The following is a 14,406-nucleotide window of genomic DNA, read 5'->3' as shown; positions in this document are numbered from 1 at the left end:
AGAGGCTATAACTACCTTTGGGTGGTATTTAATCTGATCATAATCCACTATGTTTACATCCTGCACATAATCCCTGACCATGGCACTGGAAATAGCAATGGTATGCAAGAGAAAGGAGTGTATCTCTGGATGAATCTGGGTTATGTATGCTCGGGTTGGGTGTGGCACAGAATGGCCTGCTGGGGTGTGTTGAGGGTGGGGAGTCTGTTTTTGGATGAGATGGATGGATGTGTTTTCGAACATTGTGATCTGCCGGTTACATTCCACTTTTTCTCTCTGTCAACAAATGCTCATACAGCCTACTTTATTTGCAGCTAATTAAATCAAGATTCAGTGGATCGCTGCACATTCATATACTGTTTGTGTGGTCTTATTATAGTGGCATTAATGCAATCTTACATTTTACTGTGAAACAAATCAGTGGTCAGTTGAAGAATGGACATAATTCAGAAATCACAATTATTTTATGATGCTGTATTTTGAAAGAATTGTCAACTTTCCAAAGGAAATTCTCTATATATACAAAGAATATATACAAAGAAACATCTTAAGCACACACAGAAGGACCGAAAATACAATAAACAATCACTCACAAAAACCATGTGGGGAACAGAGGGTTAAATAATGAACAAGTGATTGTGGGATTAAAAACAGGTGTTTGAAACAAAGACAAAACAAATGGAAAATGAAAAGTGGATCGGCAGTAGCTAGAAAGCCGGTGACGTCGACCGCCGAACGCCGCCCGGACAAGGAGAGGGACCGACTTCGGCGGAAGTCGTGACAGTATCTGTATTTTTCGTAGATGTCTCCATACCACCACAGACCGATGCTGGCACTAAGACCGCACTCAATGAGCTGTAAAGCAAACAGGAAAATGCTCATCCAGAGGTGGTGCTCCTAGTGGCCGGGAACTTTAATGCAGGGAAACTTAAATAATTTTTACCAAATTTCTATCAGCATGTTAAATGTGCAAACAGAGGGAAAGAAACTCTGGACCACCTTTACTCCACACACAGAGACACGTACAAAGCTCTCCTTCCCTCTCCATTTGGCAAATCTGACCATAATTCTATCCTCTTGATTCCTGCTTACAAGCAAAAATTAAAGCAGGAAGCACCAGGGACTCAGTCAATAAAAAAAGTGGTCAGATGAAGCAGATGCTAAACTACAGGACTGTTTTGCTAGCACAGACTGGAATATGTTCTGGGATTCTTCCGATGGGGGAGTACACCACATCAGTCATTGGCTTCATCAATAAGTGCATCGACGATGTCGTCCCCACGGTGACTGTACGTACATACCCCAACCAGAAGCCATGGATTACAAGCAACATCCTCACTGAGCTAAACGCGAGAGCTGCCGCTTTCAAGGAGCGGGACTCTAACCCGGAAGCTTATAAGAAATCCCGCTATGGCCTTCGACGTACCATCAAACAGGCAAAGCATCAATACAGGACTAAGATCGAATGGTACTACACCGGCTCCGACGCTCGTCAGATGTGGCAGGGCTTGCAAACCATTACAGACTACAAAGGGAATCACAGCCGAGAGCTGCCCAGTGACCCAAGCCTACCAGACGAGCTAAACTACTTCTTTGCTCGCTTCGAGGCAAATAACACTGAAATATGCATGAGAGCACCAGCTGTTCCGGATGACTGTGTGATCACACTCTCCGCAGCCGATGTGAGTAAGACCTTTAAACAGGTCAACATTCACAAGGCCGCAGGGCCAGACGGATTACCAGGATGTGTACTGCGAGCATGCGCTGACCAACTGGCAAGTGTCTTCACTGACATTTTCAAACTGTCCCTGTCCGAGTCTGCAATACCAACATGTTTTAAGCAGACTACCATAGTCCCTGTGCCCAAAAACACAAAGGTAACCTGTCTAAATGATTACTGACCCGTAGCACTCACGTCTGTAGTCATGAAGTGCTTTGAAAGGCTGGTCATGGCTCACATCAACACTATTATCCCAGAAACCCTAGACCCACTACAATTTGCATTCAGTCCCAATAGATCCACAGATGATGCAATCTCTATTGCACTCCACACTGCCCTATCCCACCTGTACAAAAGGAACACCTATGTGAGAATGCTATTCATTGACTACAGCTCAGCGTTCAACACCATAGTGCCCTCAAAGCTCATCAATAAGCTAAGGACCCTGGGACTAAACACCTCCCTCTGCAACTGGATCCTGGCCTTCCTGATGGGCCGCCTGCAGGTGGTAAGGGTAGGTAACAACACATCCGCCACGCTGATCCTCAACACAGGCCCCTCAGGAGTGGGTTCTCAGTCCCCCCCTGTACTCCCTGTTCACTCATGACTGCATGGCCAGGCACAACTCCAACACCATCATTAAGTTTGTTGATGACACACCAGTGGTAGGCCTGATCACCGACAACAACGAGACAACTTGCAGGGAGGAGGTCAGAGACCTGGCCGTGTGGTGCCAGGACAACAATCTCTCCCTCAACATGATCAAGACAAAGGAGATGATTGTGGACTACAGGACAAAGAGGACCGAGCACACGCCCATTCTCGTCGACGGGGCTGTAGTGGAACAGGTTGAGAGCTTCAAGTTCCTTGGTGTCCACATCACCATCAAACTAACATGGTCCAAGCACACCAAGATAGTCGTGAAGAGGGCATGACAACACCTATTCCCCCTCAGGAGACTTAATAGATTTGGCATGGGTCCTCAGATCCTAAAAAGGTTCTACAGCTGCACCATCGAGAGCATCCTGACTGGTTGCATCACCGACTGGTATGGTAACTGCTCAGCCTCTGACCGCAAGGTACTACAGAGGGTAGTGTGTACAGCCCTGTACATCACTGGGGCCAAGCTTCCTGGCATCCAGGAGCTCTATACCAGGCAGTGTCAGAGGAAGCCCCTAAAAATGGTCAAAGACTCCAGCCACCCTAGTCATAGACAAGTCAAGGTCCAAAAGGCTTCTAAACAGCTTCTACCCTCAAGCCATAAGACTCCTGAACATCTAATCAAATGGCTACCCAGACTATTTGAATATTTATGCATAGTCACTTTAATAACTCTACCTACATGTACATATTACCTCAATTACCTCAACTAACTGGTGCCCCCCGCACATTGACTCTGTACCGGTACCCCCTGTATGTAGTCTCTCTATTGTTATTTTACTGCTGCTCTTTAATTACTTGTTCCTTTTATTTCTTAGTCTTATTCTGATTTTTTAAACTGCATTGTTGGTTAGGGGCATGTAAGTAAGCATTTCAATGTAAGGTCTACTACACCTGTTGTATTTGGCGCATGTGACAAATAAAATTTGATTTGATGTCATAGCTGACAAACCATCCTTTTTGCAGACATCTTTTAAACTTAATTCGGAGGAGATATTTGAGTGTTTGGAAAACATGGTAGCATTAAAACCTGAGGGGAGATTTTACCATAATTCTGTTACCAAAGTTTTCATCTTCAAAGTTCTTCCACTAAATTTGTTTTGTACATTTTTAAGTGGAAGTTGTTACAAGTAGTCATTGTGCATAGACTTGAATGGTTTGTTAAACTTTGAAATCAAGGTTTTGTGTTTGGTAAACGTTTTAAAGTAAAAAAACGGGATTCAACGCGTAATTCCATTATCGTGGAATTGTCCTCTAAAATGTCTACTCTGAATTAGGCATACTAATTATTTTCATTTTGGCTGTGATTCAGTACTGACATTTCTAGAGACCTTTGGACCGAAGTAGTCACTGTTGACACCTGATACGGCCCTGGGTGGCAGAGTTTGGTCAGGGAGAAACGTGAACATGCTCTTTTTCACGAAGAAACATGTTGTCGAAGGGGATCACAGAGGCAACAGCAGCAGAGCAACAAGTCTAACTTTTACATCAAGAGCCGCACACTGGACGCACGAGTCGTTCCATTGCCAGGATCAAAGGAACCGTAGTGTTTCATGCTTGGAGAGTGCATATTATTTCATTACGATCTAGAAAACATGAACTTGAACTGCGAGTTGCTATTTGAATTCAGCATCTACAGGGATTATTGAGGTGGAACATGGCGAGGGGGGTGAAGGGAGCTCATTCCGCCGCTTTATTATGTACTTTTACGCTCTTGCTTTGGGGGGACGTTTACGCGCAAGGGTCTTTTAACGAAATAACGGGGTTTAGTTTGAGTCCTCCGTACTTCAACCTCGCGGAGGGGTCACGGATCTCCGCCACAGCAACGTGCGGTCAAGATGAAACGGGGAGACCGAGATCTGATTTGTACTGTAAACTTGTCGGAGGACCTACATTCGGACTTACTAGTCAAACCATACAGGTGAAGAGTGAACAAAATTGACAGTTTTATGATTGTGGTTTCATTTTGAAACGTTAATATTGTTGACAACTTTTCTGCCTTTGCTTTTTCAGACAGCTAATAATCTTTACAGTTCAAATGTAAGTTGTAAATACGCAAGAAATTGGCATGATGAGTGCGTGCGTAAAATACTAAATATTAATGCGCATGTGTTGAAGTGGATGGAAAGCCTACCAACAGATAAACAACAATCCATAAAATCGTATTTGTATTATCCAATCGAATTGGAATCAAGTTGGTTCCTTGCAAACTAGTGATTTTCTTATGATTTTGCCTTCCATACATAAATATATATATATATTCCCATGTGAACTACCATATTTAGTTACACTGTTATTACAGTTGAATCAACGCTCCTTGCTTCCTTTCTCTTGCGCCCAGGCTCCAGAATGAGTCACTATAGCACAATGGGAAACATTGGCAATTCTACCTGCTCTGACCAAGTTTACACCATTGTACACCACTGTAACACTCCTGAGGTCTCTAAAGCGAATGCCCTCTTAATAAACTTGCCCCTTCTGGAGTTTGAATACCTTTGGAACACTTAAGGCCCAGGGGCTTTAGAACCTACACAAACAAGGCCTATATATTGCTTTTTACCATTATTGTATAGAAAGACTGTTACAGTAATTCCAGATATATTTTTTACTGTTTTTCATACTATGCATGTAATTACTTGCACTGTCTGCAAAGTGTTTGTCTATGTTTGCATGTTTCGTATTTTGTGTAACTTTTATGTACGCTATGACTGGCCTATTCATGGACTTGAATACATGTTTACTATGCACTGAATGTGTTGCTTTGTGTTGGTGGGACTCTTTATATGTGTTTTGGGCCCAGAGTAACAACATTTAATGTGCCCTTTCCCTGCAGGGACAGTATTGTGACCGATGCAACTCCAACGAGCCTAACAAGGCCCACCCGGTGAGCAACGCAATCGATGGCACCGAGCGCTGGTGGCAGAGCCCACCTCTCTCCCGTGGACCCATGTACAATGAGGTTAACGTCACCTTGGACCTCGGACAGGTGAGTGAGAAACCCTGGTGGTCTTACATTGGTTTCCTACTCAGCCAAGTGCTCTACCTTCACGGTAGCTGTTGTTTGATTGACAACGTTACCATGGTGAGAGTATGAAATGTGACAGTGGGATGTCATGGGGTGAAAAGAGACAAGGTTTTCCCTTTCTCAGCTAATTCAAGGTGCATTATGTAATTGGTGTGAGGTGGCAACCTGCCTTCAGTGATGTAGACAGACATCACACTACCTAGTGGTCATCTTAAAGAGGGACTGAGAGGATGAATGGCAATGAGTGGGAAGTTAGTTTTTCTGCTTCTTCAGTGTACTGTTCAGTGTTTTGTAGTTGATTCTAGCCATCGTCGACATGAGTGTGTGGAGATCATTGCTGAATGCTGATGTGAAGCAGAGTGGCTGTGTGTAATGTTCACTCAAATAGTTTTTGGCACTGAGCAAATTTCAGGTCTGCGCAGCGCAAACTTGAACATTGTGAAAATTCTGTGCAACTTCCAGCACGCGCTTACTGTGAACACTGAGGCTGTACCCGCTTTAAGTTATAGTTTTAACATTGGCCAAGTAGGCTACTCTGGTTATCAGTGGAGGCTGGTGGGAGGAGCTATAGGAGGACAGGCTCATTGTAATGGCTGGAATGGAATAAATGGAATGGTATCAAACCACATGTTTGACTCCATTCCATTTATTCCATTCTAGCCATTACAATGAGCCTGTCCTCCTATAGCTCCTCCCACCAGCCTCCACTGGTGGTTATTTAATCATAATGAAGGCCTACCAGAGTAGCCTACCATCAAGACCAATAGAGAAAATGCATCCCATGACATTTTAACTTGGAAATAAATGTTCTATCATTCAGCCTACAATAGCAGACAATATGTGGTGTTCAATGTAGGCCTACATTCCATGAGACTTAAAACAAAAAGTATGCAGGGCTTGACATTAACCTGGCTATCCACTTGACCTTCAGACAAGGAGGTGACTGAAAATGTTGTTGTGTTGTTTTGATGAAAGAAACCACATTACAAAATAAAATGCATTATTATTCTCATACCATTCTTACAGAGAATCTGACAAATTATGCTACCCTCTGCCTATTGGCTACTTATCTTATTCAAGCAAGTCTCTAAATACAGCACTGCCTATTTAAGAAGAAAAAAAGCTTTTCACCTGACTTGCTTTTCAAAGATGTCTAGCAATGTACACGTTTTATTCTCTTGTAGGAAGCAAACACTCCCCTATTGCTGACTACAAATGATCTATAACTGGGCTAATAACTCACTAACTAGCAAAGGATATGAACAAAATGTGCACATGTGGCAACATGCAGCTCTAGCTTTAAACTCAAAACAAGCGCATCTACTCATGACAGCTCATGTTGTATACACAGTCCAGTTCAATGTAAATGGCACAGATCCATATATGGCAATGATCTATTTGCAAATAGGCCTACTGCAGCTTTGATTGGTTATGCCGCACCATCTATGTAGAGTACGGGCTGAGTTGTGCATGTCAATGCAATTGAATCCTACTCCGATCCATTATGCCTACAACAAAATATCTTGCATCGTTTGTTTTGTTTTGGTATGTTGGATTGAAAGCTAATATTGCATTTATTCGATCACAATTGCCACAATAAAGGAAAATAGTTGATAGTGTTAACAGGGAAAACTCAGGGAAAACTCAAGAACAGTGGTCACCAAACTTTTCTGAGTCATGATCACTTTCTGAGTCAAAATGCAACCCGAGATCTACCTTTTTTTTACCATGACTTAAAAAACGTAAGCTTATGCAACATTAACCAAATAAAAACAGTACTAGCAATGAGGTTTGTGCAGTAAGCTAATAGGCCCAATACATTATCACCGCATATTGGCTTTGCCGGAAGATGCCCTGCCAATGCGTTGTTGTTCGGACCATTTTAAAAAATTCTATATTTTTTTTAACGAGGTAGGCTATATGATCACACCAGTAATATATCCGTTATTACTTGTGAGGCACAACTGAGTGAGCATACATTTAAATAATTAATATTTTAGTGGGCTGATGATGCCTGCATCTGGTGGTCAGTCTCAGCGGAGGGAGAGCGCAGCAGACTGAGGGTACGCTGACACTGACACTGAACAAAAAAGGACACCATCTTCCAGCTGATGGCGGAACTTGAGTCTCACTGCATTATTTCTGCCTCATTCACAAATTCATGTTACTCCTTTGAACAAAGAAAGTGAGATATTCCTTGATATTAAAAAATACCCAAGCCGCTGATTATACAACAACGCAAGCACATCAATACATTTTCCTACTCATTCATTACTGCTGCAGTGCTTGTTGTAGCGCTGAGTGGAAATAGGAAGATCGCGCATTTTATGGATTGTAAACGTGTTGAATACAAAGTGTTGACAGTGCTGAGTAGGAATTTAAACATGAACTCACTCATAAAAACAGCAGCTCTTTGCTGTATTCGTTGACATTCTCTCTCTAGTCATGGTTTTAAACATTTTGAAATCTCACAGTATCAACTTTGCTGTAGCTCTCTTTTATGCCTGCTACATTACTGCAGACACGTTAATCTGAGCCATCCAATTGGCCAGTGGTAGGCCTATAGTGGATTTGATTTTCTCTCCGGGCCTGCCGGGAAGGCAGAGTTTGTACCTTCAGACACATGAAATGGTTCAAAATGGCAACAGTTCACCTACAGTTCACGCAGGTCAGCTGAATCAAGTGCACCTACTGCCAACAGCCTGAGACAAAAAAAAATTTGTAACAAGGCTTTATCATTTGTTTTTTTGCAGAAATGTTTGGCGATCGACTAGGAATGCCTTGGAGAACGATCAGTCGATCACTATTGGCCGGATGGTGACCACTGCTCTAGAAAGTTGAGTGAAGTTCAATCTTGTGCTTCTCTCCGTGGGCTGTTATTTCTTCTGTGTGGCAGTCCTGGGGAAGCTGTGAGGCCGTCTCGGGCTACTGCGCACCCACGCATGCGCGCAGTTTAGAGGGAACATTGGCTGTGTGTATGTGTGAATGCATTTGGGATTGCGATTGACTCTCCGCATACAGTCAATGGTGGGTTTTCTTCTGTCAGTCTGCTTATGCTTTAAGTTACAAGTGTAAGTAAGCCTGTCTGAGAAAGACGGGCAGCTGTAGTCATGTGAGTGATGTCCCACATCTGGCTGCGTGCCAGGAATCAGACTCAGATCATGCCCCTGTGGCTGGAGGATAGGTAACCATTAGGACCTGTGGCTGCAGCAGGAGTTTGGCTCATAGTCCATGAAATTGCACCTTACGCTCAATTGTCCACGGTGAGGGGGAAAAGGGAGGAATTGTGTCCAGGGATTAGGGATCAGAGGGATTTTAAAGTCTGATCTGGGGGAGTAGGTCCGGGTTGGGTGGGTGGAGTGGGTTCAGGGCTGGACCTGTTGTGATTTGGAAACAGGTTTTGTCTGCGGTGAAGGGGTGGGAACCAAATGGAGACCCCTATAAAGTAAATCTTCCTAAAAGTGAGTACCACACTTCATCCATGTTCCCCAGGAGCACTGTGGGAAGAGAATGGGTAGCAGTGGCGAATTCTTCCATATCTGTTTTTAGCTGGGCTGAGCTGAGTTGTGCGGAGCAGCGGGGTTTGAGAGAGGCTAAATATAGTGCCCGCATGGCTTGAAAAAGCGTGGACGCATGCAGGGCGCGAGGGACGTCTGCGTTTAAGATGTGGTAATGCTCAGTTTATTTGGGAGCGGGGAAAGTGGCATTACTGCATTAAGGCGTGCTATAAAGGGCATGGGGATGAAGTATTCTCAGAAACTACCAACCACACGGCTCCCCCTCCCCATTTGTACCGCCCAAACAGCAACTGACTGATTCCTCACGAAGCCTGGACAAAACAAAACAAACATGCTTTTTGGTATTTTCACGAGATTTAACCCATAAAATGGTCCTTTGGTGAAACGATTGTTGACATATATTTGACATTTGTAAAAGTTCCTTTTAAACTAGTGTTTAATCTGTAGGTGCTAAAAAGCTTTTTAAAAATGAATGAAGTGTTATGCTTGCTCTGTAATATAAGTTGCATTATGATTTCAATAACAATTTACTTATATTTATTTCTGAATATTGAAAAATATATACATGCATATTGAAAATAAACCATTTTTGATTTGGAAAATTTGGCAATTAATTGTTGAATATAATACACTCCACAGACATATCAAAGTTTCAGAGTGGGATCTCTGCTAGCTTAAAAGTTATGGCCCATTTTATACAGAGAAAGTAGGCAATGTAACCAATAACAGCCTCCTTTTACTTGTATCATTGCAAGTATCATTGCACATCCATTTTCACATTCATTTAGTTGGAAATGCTTACAAATTTGATCATAACTCTAAAAGTAGCTAAGATCCCACTTTGAAACTTTGATATGCCCATAGAGAATATTATGTTCAACAATGTTTTCTTTGTAGCACCTACAGATTAAACATTATGGAGTCTTAAAGGAGGCCTGTCATAAATATGCCAACTTTAATTATTTCTCAATTATTCTTTAAGATATGTCAACAACCTTCCAAAGGACCATTCCATGGATTAAATCTTTTTTTGTTTGTCCATGAGGAGTAACTCAACTGTGATCCAGTGAGGCTCCAGACCAAGCTCACCTGGCACCTCCCCCCTTATGTCATCCATTTGTTTTTAGCTTCCACTAAGTCTTTTGTCAATGCCAAGAATGTATTTATGAGGCTGTGTGTGCTGAGATTCAATCTGCTTTCATTAAAAAGCTTGCAGCTTTAAAACAGTTGGTTTCATTGGAGTGTTGCCTTCCAAGGTTATTGTTTCACAAATTAGAGCAGACTGATTTGGCAGCATTGACCTGAGACTTATCAATTCAATGCGAGGCAAACAAAAAAAACTAGATTGAGTGCCAATCTATGCTAATTAGTTAAACTGCATAGATATTATGTTCCTCACAAAATCATCCTACCTAATAGAGAAACAGCTGAAAACTGAAAAACAAAGTTAAAGCAGTATTCTTCCATGATAATTGTTAAATAGTGTATCCCATAGAATAATTCAGTTTGGTAAAGTTGTACAATGTTATTTTGTGGTTATTAACTCTGGGTATGCATTCTTGTGTAGGCCATGTGTTCACATCAGAGGTGTATGTAGATAAGAAAGGTGTTGTCAATGCCTCTGAAAGAATTCAGTCAACCACACTTCCATGTGCTTTCAGCACAGATGTCTGTCAAATAGTGTTGGTTCCTATAACACTTTGATGATTTTACAGTCATAACAAAGCATTTGTCAAAATAAGTAAATGTACCTCCAAGAAACAGAAAGATAAAGAATGTCAAGTTTATTTCAGACTAACTTGCCGGATCCTTGGTCACTCCCTTTCGCCCTTAACTATCTATGCCTACTCCTGCTCAGGTTTATTTAATGCTTGGATAGAATTGATCAGATGTATGTTGCCTGAGAGAAGCAGTTCAAAGCCTTTGTAGATTCAGTTAAGGCACGGAACAGATGATGCAGTCACTGATATTTGTAAGGGCTGGATCCAGTTGAATGAATGGTCTTTGTGGTCTCTTCTAAGACTAACACAGGTGCTTGCTCCCTCCTTCCCTCCCTTTGCCAGTCTTATCTCCATCTCTCCAAGCGGATAAATTAGATAATGGCACTGTCATTGTTTATGTCAAACCAACCAAGTTCAAAGGGAAGCCGGGTGGTTTTTGACGTGGCCATTTCTGATGGTTCTGTAAAGCAGTGGCACGTTTGAAGCAGCACCAATCCGTCAAGGGCTGATTCCAGCTAAGCTTTTGTGGAATGTTGAATGATATAATAATAGCACAGAAAGGTGAACCCATTTCCTTTGTGGATTAACATGATCATACGTTTGAAGTTTTTAGAAAAGGAAAGAGTCAGAATTGGCCTGGAACTTTGTATTAGACAAAACACAGTATGTCTTTGTATTTACTTGCTATAAATCTTGTAGTCAGTCAATCAGTGTGAAAGAGTACAACTCCCTTGGGTGTAGCTCCTTGTGCAAATCAACCCAACCACACCGCTGGATTATGTTGACTGAGGCGAGCAGCTCTCACACTTAAGTAGCCGCCTGCCTGTGTTATCTTGTGGGCTTTTGACCTGTGACCCGTGACAAAGCCTGCCATAAATCAGGAGATGACTTTCAACTCCCTCCTACTATGGGCAGATCCTGGGTGTAGGGGTGCTTCTTGATTTGTGTACTCTACAGTAACTGGATCTGGTGGAGGGTATTTATTGCCTTAGCCAGTTTGTCTTCAGGGCATTGGAGCAGCTCACCCAGAAAGACAGTCAACACATTGATTAGAGCCTTCTGCTGTGAGTTTCATGATGCAGTAGATTTTACCCAATAAATCTAATTCAACTAATCTTGTTAATTTTTTTATTGACTTAACAGAGGCACATTTTCTTAATTACAATATAAATTAGAACTCTTCAAAACCACATATGTCCTCCCCAAACGAACACAATGAAATCCTCTCCACAAAACAGCCTGTTTACCTGTACAGCGAGACTTGTCCTCCCTTGTTAAAACTATTTACAGGCTGTTGTGGCGACTCTTTGTCCTAGTGAACATTGGCACCATGGATGGATCGGCCCCACAGTATGCAGTCTGTTTTTTCTGGGGAATGTATTTTAGGAGCCCTGACCACATGTGCTTATCTGCCTGAGTGCCCTGGACCATGTGAGACAGAGATGCCTGGGCTTACTGCTGTCTGTCATACCACGTTACTGAAAGGCCTCTGATTGGTGGGCGCTATCCCATTGAATGGACACTAATTGGTTTGTGTGAAGCTCTGATTGAACCCTGATTGGTTGCTATTTCAGGGGGTTAGGATTTGTTTGTGTGAGATTTGGTATTTGTCATATCATGTACAACACTGATGTGAGGTGGGCTGCGATTGGCTAGGTGTGAGGTACTCATGGTTCTGAATGGTGAGCGTAGGTATCTGATTGGAGAGTGTCTCTGATAAGTGAGAGTTTGTTCTGATAGGTGGGTTTTAATGCTGGGTGTCAGGTACTTGTTCCCTACTCTGTAGGGTTTGGTAATGAGTGTGTGGTACTTATTGCTGGATGGCTGAGTGACTTGATGGTAAGATAAAAAAGTACTATATCAGGAGCTGTGCTAGTTTAGGATGACCGCATTTCTGAAGCTTGCTGGTAGTGGTTAATTTATTGTAAGTTATGAAGACTTCCTGTTGAACTTAATCCACTCTCTATCTTTCCAGGCCCTGCTGCCTCCCACTGAAGTTTTGTCTGATTGTTTTATACCCACATTTGTCCTGGAATCGATGTAGGCTGTATTGTGTGACATCCTTTCTGTGCTGTTTACACAAAGGGTTGGTTCTTTTCAAGGCTTCTCTGAAAGTGATCTGGCCTTTTCTTTACAGTGGGTAAATGGTTTGAGGAGGTGCAGTGAATTGGGCAGACTGTGTGGAAAAGACCCTCCTGTTTGCCTCCCCCGTCTTCACACACACACACACACACACACACACACACACACACACACACACACACACACACACACACACACACACACACACACACACACACACACACACACACACACACACACACACACACACACACACACACACACACACACACACATACGAGCTTCATACGAAATTCTCCATCCCCACCCCACCCTGAATACCTACCCACCTTCCATGATAGCTGCATATGATGGAGTAAAATATGATTCCCTGTGTGTCTGGTTCTGTGTTTGAGTATTCATGGTGCAAATGCCTTCTAATGCGATGCAGTAGCAAACAGCTAATGCTAACTATCAAAATGATACATAGACAGTGATAACGTTGATTGTTCAGAGGATTGTGTTATAGCAGATATATAGGTATGTGTATTGTGATGTTGTTGCAACAGCAGCCTGCAGTATTAACTGTATATGTGTTTGTTGTGTTGCTAAGGTGAGCGTACAGGACTGAGTTGAACAGGGTTTTGTTCCCTCACTGACCGCTCCTACAGTCTTTTTCCCCTGACAGCCTTGGTACTGATTCAACATGCATATATCAGCAGCATAACTTCACAATTAGGCCCTGGAAAGAACCAGGTGCTTATCAAACCACAGAATACTTTTAGGCACAAGTACTCTATCATACATGGAATGGAATCAGAACGTAGATCATAAAAAGCAAGAATCAAAATAATCAAAAACATATTTGGAATGGAATAACTTGTGTTACCACTTACTGCATGTTACCAATTTTGTTCAAATACAGTGTCATCATTATTTGGTTCTTAACAAAATCTTAAATGTAATATCCTTTCCTTATGTTGGTGGTGGTAATATTGATGATACTGTACCATTGTCTAAATAGGCTTCCAATATCATTCCTATACCTTTGTCAGTGTTTACTGTATAGCTGGCATAGTCTAACACTTGGGACACATGTTTGGCTCCCTAGCTGTTGCTGTGGTGATGATGGAGGTGATGTAAGTAGGTGTGTTTAGCTGGTGGGCTCTGCTCTGCTCCGCTCTGTGGTGGGCGCCATGCCAGCTGCAGTCGGGTGTCTGTTGCACATATTTACAGCCCCGCTCCCTGGGCTCGGCCTTGCAGGCAGGCAGCCACACAGTCTGGTTAGCAACCTCACCCCGGCTTCATGTCTGGATCACATTGTTGGACAGGAATGCCACTACCTCCTAAACCTGGAGCTCCGTTGTGGAAAAGCAGAATGGGTTTATCTTAACTCACATGTTCAAGGCTTGTGGAGGCGATATACATAGTGCTACATAGAAAAGCTTATCAGAGGTTGTAGGCCTACTGATACAGTCATTGACGCAGGTGTGGACAAAGATTTTTCCTATATGTCTTTTTGATATATGGCACGATCACTGATGCGTCCTGTTTGTTCTAATTTAGATCGGTTGTTATAGTTTTATAGTGGTGCTGGTTTCAAACACAATATGTTGTAATCAGGTGTTTAAGTATTCCGTTTACTAAACGAGAACTCTGAACAAGCCATTATAATGGGTAAGCCACCAACACAATCATACC

At 42.5% G+C, this 14,406-nt stretch overlaps 1 protein-coding gene across 4 annotated transcripts in view; it reads left to right on the top strand.

Moving 5' to 3' along the window:
* LOC139550680 (laminin subunit alpha-3-like) overlaps positions 1–14,406 on the top strand; it is a 124,203-nt gene that overhangs the window by 2,001 nt on the left and 107,796 nt on the right. For 3 of the 4 annotated variants that reach the window (XM_071361736.1, XM_071361735.1, XM_071361738.1), the window contains exons 1-2: positions 3,771–4,301; positions 5,214–5,366. In XM_071361736.1, the coding sequence (XP_071217837.1) occupies positions 4,038–4,301; positions 5,214–5,366 (417 nt within the window). In that variant the 5' untranslated portion in view covers positions 3,771–4,037. Of the gene's footprint in view, positions 1–3,770; positions 4,302–5,213; positions 5,367–14,406 lie in introns of those variants that run through there. The other variant, XM_071361737.1, reaches the window with a different exon arrangement.

Source organism: Salvelinus alpinus, chromosome 23, assembly GCF_045679555.1.
Source record: "Salvelinus alpinus chromosome 23, SLU_Salpinus.1, whole genome shotgun sequence".
Classification (NCBI taxonomy): Eukaryota; Metazoa; Chordata; class Actinopteri; order Salmoniformes; family Salmonidae; genus Salvelinus; species Salvelinus alpinus.
Note: the sequence above shows the minus strand (reverse complement) of the source record. Positions and strands in the feature narration are given on the sequence as shown.